The 13,401-nt window shown below is 41.9% G+C and overlaps 1 protein-coding gene across 1 annotated transcript in view; it reads right to left on the reverse strand.

Moving 5' to 3' along the window:
* Positions 1-13,401, reverse strand: part of LOC306971526 (voltage-dependent calcium channel subunit alpha-2/delta-1) — a 225,059-nt gene that overhangs the window by 186,369 nt on the left and 25,289 nt on the right. The window contains exons 2-3 of the mRNA XM_079567840.1: positions 11,680-11,761; positions 8,487-8,603 (exon numbers count right to left, since the gene is read on the reverse strand). Coding sequence (XP_079423966.1) covers positions 8,487-8,603; positions 11,680-11,761 — 199 coding nt within the window. The remainder of the gene's footprint in view (positions 1-8,486; positions 8,604-11,679; positions 11,762-13,401) is intronic.

A 13,401-nucleotide genomic window follows, 5' to 3' on the forward strand; every position in this document is an offset into this window, starting at 1 on the left:
AACATTCATCTCCAAGAAGTCGATCCCCCAGCGTCTTTCCTGGAGGTTCTTCGGCGAAATTGCGTTGATTGCTACTTTGAGAGGCTGGCAAAATCTGAGAGTTTGATAACTGCCTTGAAGATTGTGATGAAGATACTTAACTATCCCTTTTCATTGCCATTCAATGTAAACAAAAATGGTTTCTTTGATCATTTTGAGCCCAAACTAAATCCTGGAAGTAGCCCGGGTCGTGTAATTCAGCAATTCAGCCTCAACACACAAAGGAAAATAAAAACTAAAACTGTTCTTTATAGGTCATGTAACAAAAACAGCCTCTCCTGTCGTGTTGGACACATATTTTTGGGATAAATCAATAAGAAAATTATAACCGGTATTGCTTATGTAAAATAAGGCCAAAACATAGACAACGTATTTCTATTCCAGCATTTTAAGTCCTTTCTAAAAACAACGGCAGCAGACTAATATACTGTAGTATTTACAACTCTCACTGTGACAGTGTTATTTCAGCCCTGTTGGCGTCTAAAGGCCTTTCCAGCTGCACTGGATTATTTTGAAGGACTGACTCTCAGGGCACACAAGCACATGGCTACTTAATATGCATAAACAGAAGGACACACTTTAGCTCCCGATTACAGCCGGTAGACTCGATTCTACCAGAGTTCTGACTACCGGGAGCACTGTGGGTGACATGAATTGTAAAGCCAGACTGACTTTATTTATATTTATAAATACATATAAAAGACAGTGTGGAATTGTGGTAATAGGACGTAATTTTCAAATCGAGACTGGAGGCGGGGCTAACGATCTCAGTTTGCGTTCACGTCCTCCGCCATGTTTGTTTGTAGTCCATACGTGCAGTCGAGTTAATGTTCCAGTCAAAGTCAGAGCAGCTTCCGCTGTGGCTTTAAGGACAAGTCTAGCTCATTTAAAACAGAACATAGAACACTGGTAAAATATCGTTGCTGGTTGATGAGAAATCCAAGCACAGAAGTTGACGCACCATTAACTCCCGCCTCCCGTGCTATGATTGGCTCGTCTTGGTTTTGCCGGAGTCAGCGAGATTCAAATCACACAATTCCAGACTGCGTAGCGTTAGCCGCAGAAGCTGTGTTGCAATAAGCCCAACATTATTTGCAGGTGGCCAGACCAGACTGTTTGGCAAGCCACATCGGGGGCCCCGGGCAGCCAAATTAATACGCTGGGCTTACAAATCCAACATATAACAATGCAAAAAGTCTTCTGGTAACTGGAAGATAGAGTGTGCAAGATGTTTGAAACGTTCCATGTGAATTGGTTGATTGATTTTCATGAGACACATTTCTGCTCTCTGGAACAGACAATATAGTTCTATTCTATTCTATTCTATTCTATTCTATTCTATTCTATTCTATTCTATTCTATTCTATTCTATTCTATGTATGTCATTCAGAACATTTACCGATAGATATTGCTTAATTTCTTTCTACTTTAAAGGGATATTTCAGGATTTTTGACATAGGGCCTCATTTTTCAGTGTTGCTAATTTCTGGAGATATTTTTGGGGTAATTTATGCAGTTTTTCTGTTTGGAGAGTTGACGTGGCGCTAGGCTAATGCACATTTCTACGATATCAGCTAGCCTGCATTAAAAACAGTGCGCCTGAGGCAAATCACTTATAACGCCAGACTAACCATATAAATGTCTGTGTCGATGGAATCATTTTAACCATTTTGCATTTAAAATACCTTATATTTGAGCAGCATCAGCTTCGTGGTTGTATAAGCTACGCAGCGGCGGAGTGATCTGCTAGAAAATAGTCCCTCAAAATGCGATCATTCATGTGACGCAAGGTCAGTTATATTTCAAAAATTATTCTATTGACACATTTATATGGTTAGTCTGGTGTTATAAGTGATTTGCCTCAGGTGCTCTGTGGAGCGTGTCAGACTGTTTTTAATGCAGGCTAGCTGATACCATAGAAATGCGTTAGCCTAGCACTAGCCTAGCACCACGGAACTCTTCAAATATAAGAAGTGCATGAATTACAAAAAAAAATATCTCCAGCAATCAGCAACACTCTGGATAACTAGGAAATGAGGCCCTATGTCAAAAATCCTGAAATATCCCTTTAAGTTAATGAAAAACTGTCTGTTCCCCCCATGCGTTACCATGGATATCAGCTGAGATATATCAGCTTTAATCTATAATAGAAAACGCTATCTCAATGGCCGACGCCTGGGCGCCGCCATGTTTATTTCCCATACCGACTTTGAAGCTAAGCAGGGACGGGCCTGGTTAGAACTGGGATGGGAGACCGTTTGGGAACACCAGGAAGCCTGGCGACAGTAGTGACTGTGTGCGTGGTTGGTGGTGGGGGCTGAGGTGCGCTGTGGACTGAATGAATACTGCAACCAATTGTACACCGACGAGCGTCTGGAAAAGCGCTATATAAGACTTGCCATGTTCATTTCCCTAAAATCCGCGGCCGGCCCCCACGTGGCGGTCCCTCCGCTCGCGGGCATTGGCCAGAGGCCACCACGTGACCGTCCCACCGGCCGCGGGCATTGGACACGGGTCCATATGGACCGTGGTGCTGCTGGCCGAGGACAACCCGCCGTCACAACAACGCGAGTGCACGAGATCTGAATGCCGTGCCTGTGTGCGCGCATCCAAACAGGGCGATGTGTGTCATCGTCACTCACCGCTAAACTGCAGCTGTAGACGCTCCGCACAGGTACAGTTACCTCCTCCAAAACACATCTGCGTCTCTTTGTTTACGTCTCTCCTGCAGTGCCCGAGGCTGTGGTTCATTATAGATCCAGTGCTGCGTCATGTCAGAGCGCACACAAATGCGTAAGATCCAATCCTGGCCATATTCGGTCTCCTAAGTTATGTCTCCGAAAAAAAGTACACGCAGAAACACGAGCTTCAAATGAAACGCGCTGCTCCGAGTGCTTCAGCCTCCGTGTGCAGAAAGCGAAAGTGAAACTACCACTTAACGAGCGCATGGCCTGCACTGTAGCGTTTTTTTTTTATTATTATTTTTTTTTCCTTTGCTGCTGTACCATTTCTTTTCTATTTCTCCTTCCCTCCTTTACATTCTATAAAGCGACTTTGAAAGCATTGCCTATTGTATTCTAAGGATATAAATACTGTCTAATACAAAACAACGTATTCTTTTTTAGATTGCACTTACACCGTCATGCACCAAACCACGTCTCCTGCACCGTCAACCGAACCGTTACAGCTGAACCCCTAATATTTATCCATAGGCCTACATGTTCCACTGTCTCTTGAATTCTATTCCCTCAGTTTATGGAACATACTGTCGTTGTAGTATATACGAAATGAGTACAGGTGCATCAAACACTCCAATTGCTGTTTGTTTGAAATTATTTTTAGCATTCATTATTTTACACATTTGTAGTGGCCATAGTTTTAGGAATGGGTTGGGCACCACTGGTCTACTTACTGCGGGTCTACAGCTATTCTGACTGACGGGTTATAGGGACTACACTGGACATTTCTGTGTAATAACTCTTAATCTCTGATTATCAAATGTGGAGACTAGCGAGGCCCGGCCGAAGGCCGGGTCTCAGCTAGTAAACCAATATTGGCCTGCTTTGATTCAAGTCTCTTCACCCCAGACATAGACCTTACCAAAGAAAGTTATTTTGAATCTTGTGAGGTCAGAACAAGATTGCAGTAATACCTTGGACGTGTCGCTGACAAACACGCCAAGTTTCACCTCCTCAACCACCACCTTCCAGACACTGATGCTCACACATTTACACCAACAGCCTCACTGTTCTAAGACAACTGCACAACTTCCAAAACCACTGTCGCTCCACCAGAGGCACGAGGTCTTCACTGGCAGAGCTACACCTTCGTAAACACTCATAAACAGCATTTTTTCCATTACTAATAAGACGGCCGAGGCACTTCCATACACAGGCAGGGTTGAGGGGCTGGGGCCGATACATAAAAGATGATACTGTTCTTCTAATGATGACGATCTCTGACCCATTTCTCCATTAATGTGAAGAGTGTAGTACAAAGAGCAGGCCCTGAGGGGTTTCCACACTTCGTTAACACGCGCAATCCACAGAAAACAGAGATGTATCAAAGCCTTAGACACTTTGTAGGATAATTGTCTAGAAGAAAAACGGCTAGCATGACCGTGGGTGTCGATGAACCAGAAGAGAGGACTGATGTGAAATAAGACTGGCAGATTACAGAGATCTCCGCGGTGCAAGTGGTGAGGCAGATCCAATCTTTAACTCTGTGATGCAATAGACACGTTTGGCTTCTTGGGTTGTAATGTGTAAAATTAGCTTGTTTGCTGCTAAAAACAATTCAATGCAGCAAAAGTCTATTCGTCAATTGCCGGTTTTAACTTGGTTTCTGCCTATGAATTGTTTATTTAAAGGGACTAAACTGAGAATTAAGTATTTTCCTCCCCTTACATGTTTCAGTCATGTCCTAATGTGTAGAATGAGCTCACACCTGTTCACCACAACTGCCTCTAAAATCCTGCACTGTCACACAAAACGTTGTTGCCGTTATGCACGAGCTTAATATAGAAACTGCAGTTACGCATAAGACCTGAAGTGGCAGTAGTGAGCATAAAAAATTACAACTTGCATCTAGTCCCTTTAAAAAAATAATCCTCAATCATCCAGGATTGTAAATGAATTACTGGAGCTGGAACGTTTTTCACTCAACGTTTTGAAAGTCATCCAAGTTGGATGATTTTTTAAAACCTGGACTGTGTTTAAAAAAAGGTCCAGTTGAGTAGCAATATAGTGGATAAGACCCAATGATGTTATGTCATGTCTATCCTAACTAGGTTGGAATATGTGGTTTACATTTATGTTTGATTATAGTAGTTGTCATCACCCTGTCACAGAGTGTCAGTGTGTCAAGAAACCTTTGAAGGAAACAGACCCAAAAATAGAGGCTTGTAGGTCCTGGACCAAAAATGGGAAGTTTGGTCCGAAACCTGAAATATTATGATCTTGTAATGGGCTGTAACTAAAACATTACTTACGAAGACATTATTACTTGGGGTCTGACACTTCATCATTGTAAAACCTCTTTGAAGTCCCTATTGATTTTTATGTTATTTTTTTGAGACCTTTGCACTTGTATCTCAGTGAAATTTGAGGGATTATTCAATAACCGGATTTATTGACCTTTGAAGCCCATAAACATGGCGTAATTAGATATATATATATATATATATATATATATATATATATATATATATATATATATATATATATATATATATATATATATATTTTTAACAGATTTTCCCTAATGACTAGCTCAAGGTGTGGTCCTGGTAACTTGTATTTTTCCCACTTGATGGTGATGACTTACGACCTCAGAGCCGAATAAACTCCTACATAAACAAAACAGCTAATGCTACAACACACTAGACATAATTCGAATCATGCTAAATGTCATTACACTGGAGGTTGTGATAAAAAGTAAATGATCACTTCACTGGTGCAGAGGTTTTGTTAAAGTTGAAAAATGTGTTACGCCATTGCTGTCTTTATCTCGTATCTGAACTCGGAGCAGTCTGGTCATCTCCGAGTTTGAGTTACCAGTTGCCTGGAATTAACCATTAGTAAACACAAGATACCCACAGTTCCCTTTAAAAAAATATGTTTAGCTAATATATCAACAAAGTGAAACCACTAGTTTAAAGCCGGTTCAATCCATTATCTAGATTTTGTCACAGAAATTCTTCGTAATTTTGTCCATTTCAGGAGCCGTTGTCCATTGTCTTTAACTGCTCTAAAGTTTCACTTCCCGACACTTTCTTCACAAAACATTCTGTTCTCTGAGCGGCACATACCCATACTGAGATTGGCGAGGCTGCTCAAATTCAATGTCCAAAGAGACAGACACGGATGCAGTGAAAAACGTCTCCTGCCTACACTTTTGTAATGCGGAGCTTGTCTGGGCGGACTGGCAATATGGAAGCCTTCTCACTCACTCTCTCTCCAGCACTGCCACCGCACCGTCTGGTTTGGGGGAGGGCCGTGGCAGTGTCTGGTCAAAAATCATCCAAATTAATATTTCCATTCATTAATCATACTATCAAGAGTGTTCCTTTTGACTTCAACGTGGGCTCAGGGTTTAAAACCGTCCAAAAATGTCAGTAAGATTTGGAGACGGGTTTCCGCAGATGGTGCTGACGTTTCACAAGCAACTTTATGCACAAAACTCGTCAAGATGAAATATATTATTAAACTTCCAAAGCCATATATCATGTAAAATGCAGTATTATGTCATAGCTTTTTAATGAACCTAAGTCATGATCAAAACCACTCTGCAATGGTTCAAAGAGTTCCACGGGGGAAGTTAAATGTGGACTGCTCATGCCCGGGCACTGCCGCTTGTGTCTCTGGTGTTGGAGTTTGTCGATGTCACACCTGACACAGATCATCGCTGCAGTGAGAGGATTGCTAGTTTTCCAAAGTGTTAGAAACTGCTGATATCTGTCACAGCTCGTCTTGGGTTTTAGTCTATATTCCTGTCTCACTGTAAGTCGTAAGACCTGCACTTGAAGAGAAACGGCAAAAGATTTTCCTCACCATGAGTGATCCGTCGCCTCAGACAGCCATTATCGTTCAGACGAATTAGAATTAAGATGAATAATACAACAGGCAAAACTACATTTTTTCAGCTTTTGGGCCAAACTGGTCTCAGAGCATATAAGCTTTCACCTGGAAACAAAAAATATACCTAATCTTCACAAAAACATGTTTAAATATTGCGCTGATTCAATGTTTCCCCATAGATTTACAGTATATGGGACAACGCAATTTCAAGGGCCTTTTTCTCAAAATGCATTCTCCTCTCATTGTGGTCAGTACCTCCTAAAAATTTAAAATTTTATATATATTCAACATTTTGAAGATTTTTTTCAGAGGGATTTTTTAATATCTAATTCCTAGCCTGATTTATTGAGTTCTGAATGTCAAAAAATAAGGCAAAAATTAAATCTTTACACATTTTTCCTTATTTTAAAACAAAACAAGATGTCCACAATCCTCTCTTGGTGACTCATTTATCCATAACATAAAAACTTACATTTGAATGTAGCTCAATCTTTGGCATTTTTTTTGGCATAAAACACCTTGTCTTTATATGAAAACATAAAATGACCAAAAACTTGCAGTGTATTTTTTTCTCACATTTATGCCATCAATCTACAGCAAAAGTTTCAATTTGATATCTGTAAATTTAAAATATTTCCCTATTCACCTGCAGTGCCTCGCCTTAAATGGTCTATGGTCGAGCGAGCAGCCCCGCCCACCGTAATGCCATCCTTCAGCCCGTCGATGTGACATTTGGAAGGAGACACTCGCATGTCACGGGCCCACGTCAGAAAGCGCCTGGTTTGTTCTGGGAGAGACCGTTTGGTAGCCTGGGTGAACGTGTGAGTGAGTGGTTGGATGTGGTCGGAGGGGCCGATGGTACAGCTCTACCCCTTGGGCAGCTGTGGCTACAATAGTAGAGTATGGCATGAATGAATAATGCACAACATTGTAAAGGGACTTTTAGCATCTGGAAAAGTGCTATATACAGTAAGACTACTGCATTATTAGTATGCATTTCCTTTCCGTAGCTGCAGATCCCGTGAGCTCACTGATTGGTTGCCAGGTATGTTCCACGCTAGGGCTTTTTTCCCCCCGATACCGGTACTTTAATGAGACTTGGTTTACGATGCTTTTCTTCGATACCTACACTAAAATATTTGTCATCTAGAACCAGAAACAGAACCATAATGTCAATTTATTCCATTAAAAATCATTTCTTTTACATTTGTGTCATGTATTTGAGACAAGTCACATCCTTTAATGCTGTCCCTGGACCAACAGAATCAAACCTCGGTCTATAAAGATTTTTTTTTTCTGTAACCGCTTTCGATACTTTAATTTTTTTCCGACACCAGCAGTGCCTAAACCTTTTTTTTTTCAACAACTATTCAACGCAGATGGGAGGAGTTAGACTCGACCATAAACCAGGCTTTAGTTATAATACTCCTGGAATCCAAAGCTTAGCGTTCTTCACGACACAATCCCAAGCTCTAAACAGGCCAAAGCAAGTTTCTTGTGAAGGAAAGAAAAGTGCATCTCTGTTGGGACTAACTGATAAGAAGACGTGATGTCACAGCTTAGCAACAGCGCGGCAACACAATCCAAAAGAGAGGCAAGTCTGTGAAGTTTCTGTTTGATTTTCAGCAGACACTGTAACAGTGACGGGTCTCCATAACTGATGCTCTTACTGAAAACCATCCTTTTTAACACACAAATGTGGATCATTATCCCTCTCTTGAATTATTCACAAACCTTCTACCAGCAATATTTTCCGCCTAATTCACTCTTCACTGGCCTCGACAGCTGCACCGATGTTTCACGCACTGTTTCCTGCTGTCACTGCTCTACCCTCCGCGCTGATGAACAAACCGCGTTGACAGTGGTTACCTCCAGAGCTAAGGACCTCTTCCTGAGGAGCTGCTCGATGTTCCAGGCGGCGCGGTCCACCAGCTTGTCCGCGTCGTTCTGCTCCACCGTGTACAACTGCTGGTTTCTCAGGAAGATCTGCACGACGGAGGACAGAGCGGAGCGTTAACACTGACCACTACGGCACGCACCCAGGTCTGTGAAATAGAACCATGTGGTCGATGACGGTTTTCTCCTTTGGGGTCACACAGGAAGCAGCAAGTCGAATTCAACGTTTTTTTTTGTATTATTCTACCAACTTTTGCAGTAAAAATTGTTTTGCAATAGCATTTTACCAGGAAATGTGGATTTTTTTTGGCCGCTGAAATCCAATTATTGCTAAAGGGAATGAGTGCTTTGTATCAGGAATGTTGTCTTTTTCAACTGAGGAAAAAAACAGTAGTTAACGGTGTTATATTTCTTAAAGCTGTATTTAAGTTCAGTACTTTACAGCAGTAGTATTTTTTGTTGAGAACTTTTTGTTTTTCTAGAAATGCACCCATCCAGCTTTTTTTCCTCCGATACTAAATACTGGGGGTTTGAGTATCTGCCGATCTCCGATATTAACCGATACCAAGAGACTTCCTTAAAAATGTCTTTCTCTGAGTGAAAAAGTGAATGGTCCTCTTATTTTTATTGTGAGATCCAAAAAGTTTTTTTCTTGTCATGGTGTTATATCAGTGATCAATTATGTATATTAACAAACTAATGGAAAAAAACATTTAAAGAGGGGGTATTATGCTTTTTTCAGCCACATAGCACCAGTCTATAGCACACTACAATGATGACGAAACCTTCTGTTGGTCTGTCAATGCAGTAAATTAGAATAACTGCCTTGTATAAAATTGCTCTTTCAAAATGGCGTTAGCAAATGACTTGAAATAGGCCTCTGTCTCTTTAAGAACCTCTGACCCTTTGCGACACGCCCCCTCCACACGCTGTCTGTGGCATCACAACACTCCGCTTGTCTCAACAGTAGTGAAACTACGATCGGTGCATTTTAATTTGTATTGTTGGAAAGGAGCTACTGTTTATCACTTTGTGAACGATAGCCACACAGGATATTATTTGGAAACGAACCTTCCACACCGGACGCTTGGAAGGGGCTCTTGCCTGAAAAATAACTGCTGTTTGGAGGCTATCTCTTTGCATCTGCCATGCCCTATGGATCTCTAACTATACCCCCATGGACGACACCAGGATCTGCAGGAGCCCATACGATTCAAAGACGGACATTATCTGTGCAGGTGGACAATGGTTTTTCCGAGGTTACCCATTAGCTTGTTATAATCGACTACAGCTCATTGTTGATGAAAAGTCTGTAATAAACCACAAATGTGTAAAGCCAGGCTCATTGTGTGATCATCGTAAAGGCTGCTTCGAGTAGTTGCCGGCTTTATTGACGTTATTTGTGCATAATATGCTGCCTGTTTTCAATGAATGTTGTGAAGGTGAAGGTTGTTAGCTTGTCGCGGCTAATAGTGCCTTAGCTCCGGGAGGAAACCACTCGGCTACGACTCACTGTAGATGAAATGTGAGCAATAAACTACGAAATCAACAAGCCCGGCTCAGTGTGTGATCGTCATAAAGGCTGCTTCAAGCAGTTGCCTGTTTTAGTGACGTTTTCAATGCATAATATGCTGCTTGTATTCAGTGAATTTTCCCGTTAGCTTATCGCGGCTAGCTTGTTAGCTCCGGGAGAAAACCACTCGGCTACGACTCACTGTAGATGAAATGTGAGCAATAAACTACGAAATCAACAAGCCCGGCTCAGTGTGTGATCATCATAAAGGCTGCTTCAAGCAGTTGCCTGTTTTAGTGACGTTTTCAATGCATAATATGCTTGTATTCAGTGAATTTTCCCGTTAGCTTGTCGCGGCTAGCTTGTTAGCTCCGGGAGAAAACCACTCGGCTATGACCCATTGTAGATGAAATGTGAGCAATAAACTTCCAAATCAACAAGCCTGGCTCCGTGTGTGATCATTGTTAAACGGTTCTTTATGTGTGTGGTGGTTTTATTGACTTTATTTGTGCATATTTTTCGTTTTCACGTGATGACTCGAGGTTTAGCTTAGCATTAGCTTTCTCCGGAGGCTCTGTGCATCATCAAGGCCCAGCGCAGAACCAGCCGCTGAAATAAGCGTTCTTGTCACCGGTTTGAATCCTGGGTGTTTCGGTAACAGAAACACTGATGTGTGTCTTTGTAAAAGTCTGCTGTGGCTCCGGTTCACAACACATGGAGCTAATCCTCCATGATGACTCTGTTTACATCTTAGGGCTAGACACTGCGGGGAGGGGGTTCTGCTGAGGAGCAGTGGTTGGTTACTCGGCTGGTGACGAAAGGTCGGAGGCGTATCCTGGAGGTCGAGGGCGTTTCCTGAAGGAATCAGGCGTTTTATCCCTAAAATGGCCGCCATCAGAGTTTCTACAGATTACTCGAAAATACGTGAATGTGCCCAGGCAACACTTCAGGCATGGTTTTAATGAGGGAATGACTTAATAACATGATGTAAAGCTTGAAAAAGTCGATTTTGCATAATAGGCCCCCTTTAAAGGAACAGGCTAAAACTGGTTAAAACGACCAAAGATGTTGTTAGCATTTGGCCTCTCCCTATATATTCCTATAGCTCCAAACGGGGGTGAAGTTGGAAGCCACCTCACTCTTCCACGGGCACAAAGCCCAGACAGGTACGCATCAACTCGTCTAAGCTCAGGTAAGAACATATCTCAGTATGGAAGAACTGTGTGCCCTCAGTCACGCAAAAAGACCAAAGATGTTGCTAGCATTTGGCCTCTCCCAGCATGTACTTGTCTAAGAACATATCTCAGTATGTCAAAACGGTGGCCTGTCCCTTTAAGAATCACTGGATTTTTGACACTATCCTTGGGACAGGCTGTTTGCATGAATAAAAACAACACATAGAGTGATCTGATCATTACATGAGGTACAAAATGAGGTACAACAGGTCCATATTCATTTAGAAATAGTTGGTGAAAGTTATGTTTTTAAAGTGGCGAGAGCCAAAACTGGTATTGGTTCAGTATTGGATGTTTGTAGCCGATGCCCGATATTGTATTTTTTGCCAGTATCAGCTCCGATATCCGATGCCAGTATCAGATCGGTGCAGTTTTTACTCCATTACACACGCATACATAAAAAAACAAATGTCCGTACCTCAGTTAGGCTCCTCCCAGCTGTGGCCTTGTCTGCCAGACTGATGAGCTCCTTCTGCATCTGATCCACCCATTCTTTAATCCTGCAGGAGAGAGATATAATAAGTTGTTTTAATCGTTCTATTCTCTTCTATTCCCTCTTGATTGCCCCGGGGGTCGACTGGCGTAAGTGTGGCACTAATCTGTGCAATCCGGCCCCAATCGATCAGACACATCCAGGACCGAACCAAAAAAACAGGGTTGATTTTGATAATAATAATAATGGGTTACACTTGTATTGCGCTTTACAAGCCTGTCGTCATTCTTCAGTCACTCCACTGTGGTGGCAAGTGGAGGTCGATATACCGGGCTGATATCTTCAGAACCGAAAGTGACAGAGACTTTTTTTTTGCATTGGAAAGAGCTCAGTCAGAGCTTTAATATGAGCCCTCCCACAACATTTTAGGCCTCAGGGGAGCGGACAAACATCGCAGTGAAAATTGGTCACAGGTTTGTATACCTCAGATTGTATTTTATACATTTTTATGTATGGCCAGATCTTGTGTCTGGTGCATTCATTTCCTCATTTACATCACACTGCTGTGTGCTCTTCCTTAAGCCTTAGGCTCTCACAGGTCAAACTAGAAACTTCATTAACCCCATCGTGAGCTAAACAATGTTCATGTCTAGAGAGAGAAAGAGCCGTCTGCTGTGGCGCGTTAAAATGTGAAATAAAACAAATGCACATGTTCACCCCCCATTAAACCCCACATCCCCTCTCCCTCACCCGTCCCAAGTCGATCTGGTCTGATCTTGCCATTTAAATGTGCCAATTCTGGAGTGGCAAGATCTCAAAGTGTGCTCCTACTCAGCACAAAATGTTACGCTATAGTCTGTGTTTTGAGACACAAGATCAGGCCCACCCTCCCTCTAAAGTACCAACAAAACATACATAAATAAATCAGCCCTATGCCTGTCATGCAGCGCCCCCTGCGGTCACAGTTCAACACTGACACATTTGACAGTTTAGGAGCATCATACACAGGATTATAGGCAAGGCATTTGGAAAAAACGGACCAAAATTAGCTAAACCCCACATGTCTCATTTTATGTTGGCTCCATAGACATCTTTTAACTCTCAACTGACAACAACTGATTAAACAAGGCAACCTTTTTCTAACAGTGAGGTAATTATGTATATATTATACAGTATAGCTATATCTAAGCATATGTTTTCAGCAGAAAAAGCCTTCATCCTCATGCCAGTGATGAGCAATAAGCAAGGACAGAAAGTACTGCCTAACCAAAACAAACCCTTTTCTGATCCGGGGCTGCTGCAGTCAGTCGGGTCTAGGTTCAGAAACACTATGTGCCCAAAGAATAGGATCAGCTGACCACCTCGGATTGTGTCGTCAAAGCTGGAAAGACTTCTGCGTCAACTCATATTCATGTCCGTAATACCCAGCAAAAGTTAAAAAATATACAGCATCTTGTTTTTTCCCCTCACCTGCATGTCAATAAACCAACAGAAAGACTCTACAGGTTGTTGATGCCCACCATTCACCATACAGCAAGTCAGTTGAATGAGTTGATCCACTACTTTATTTATTTATTTTTTCATTTTCAATATAGTTTTGGCTCATTTAAATCTATGTTGCAGAAAAATACATGGCAGAAGTCCAAAATATCCAATAAATCTGAATTATCAAGTCATAATGCACAGCCTATTTGTTCTTTATTTCTA

Source organism: Gobius niger (genome assembly GCF_951799975.1).
Source record: "Gobius niger genome assembly, chromosome: 12".
Lineage (NCBI taxonomy): Eukaryota > Metazoa > Chordata > Actinopteri > Gobiiformes > Gobiidae > Gobius > Gobius niger.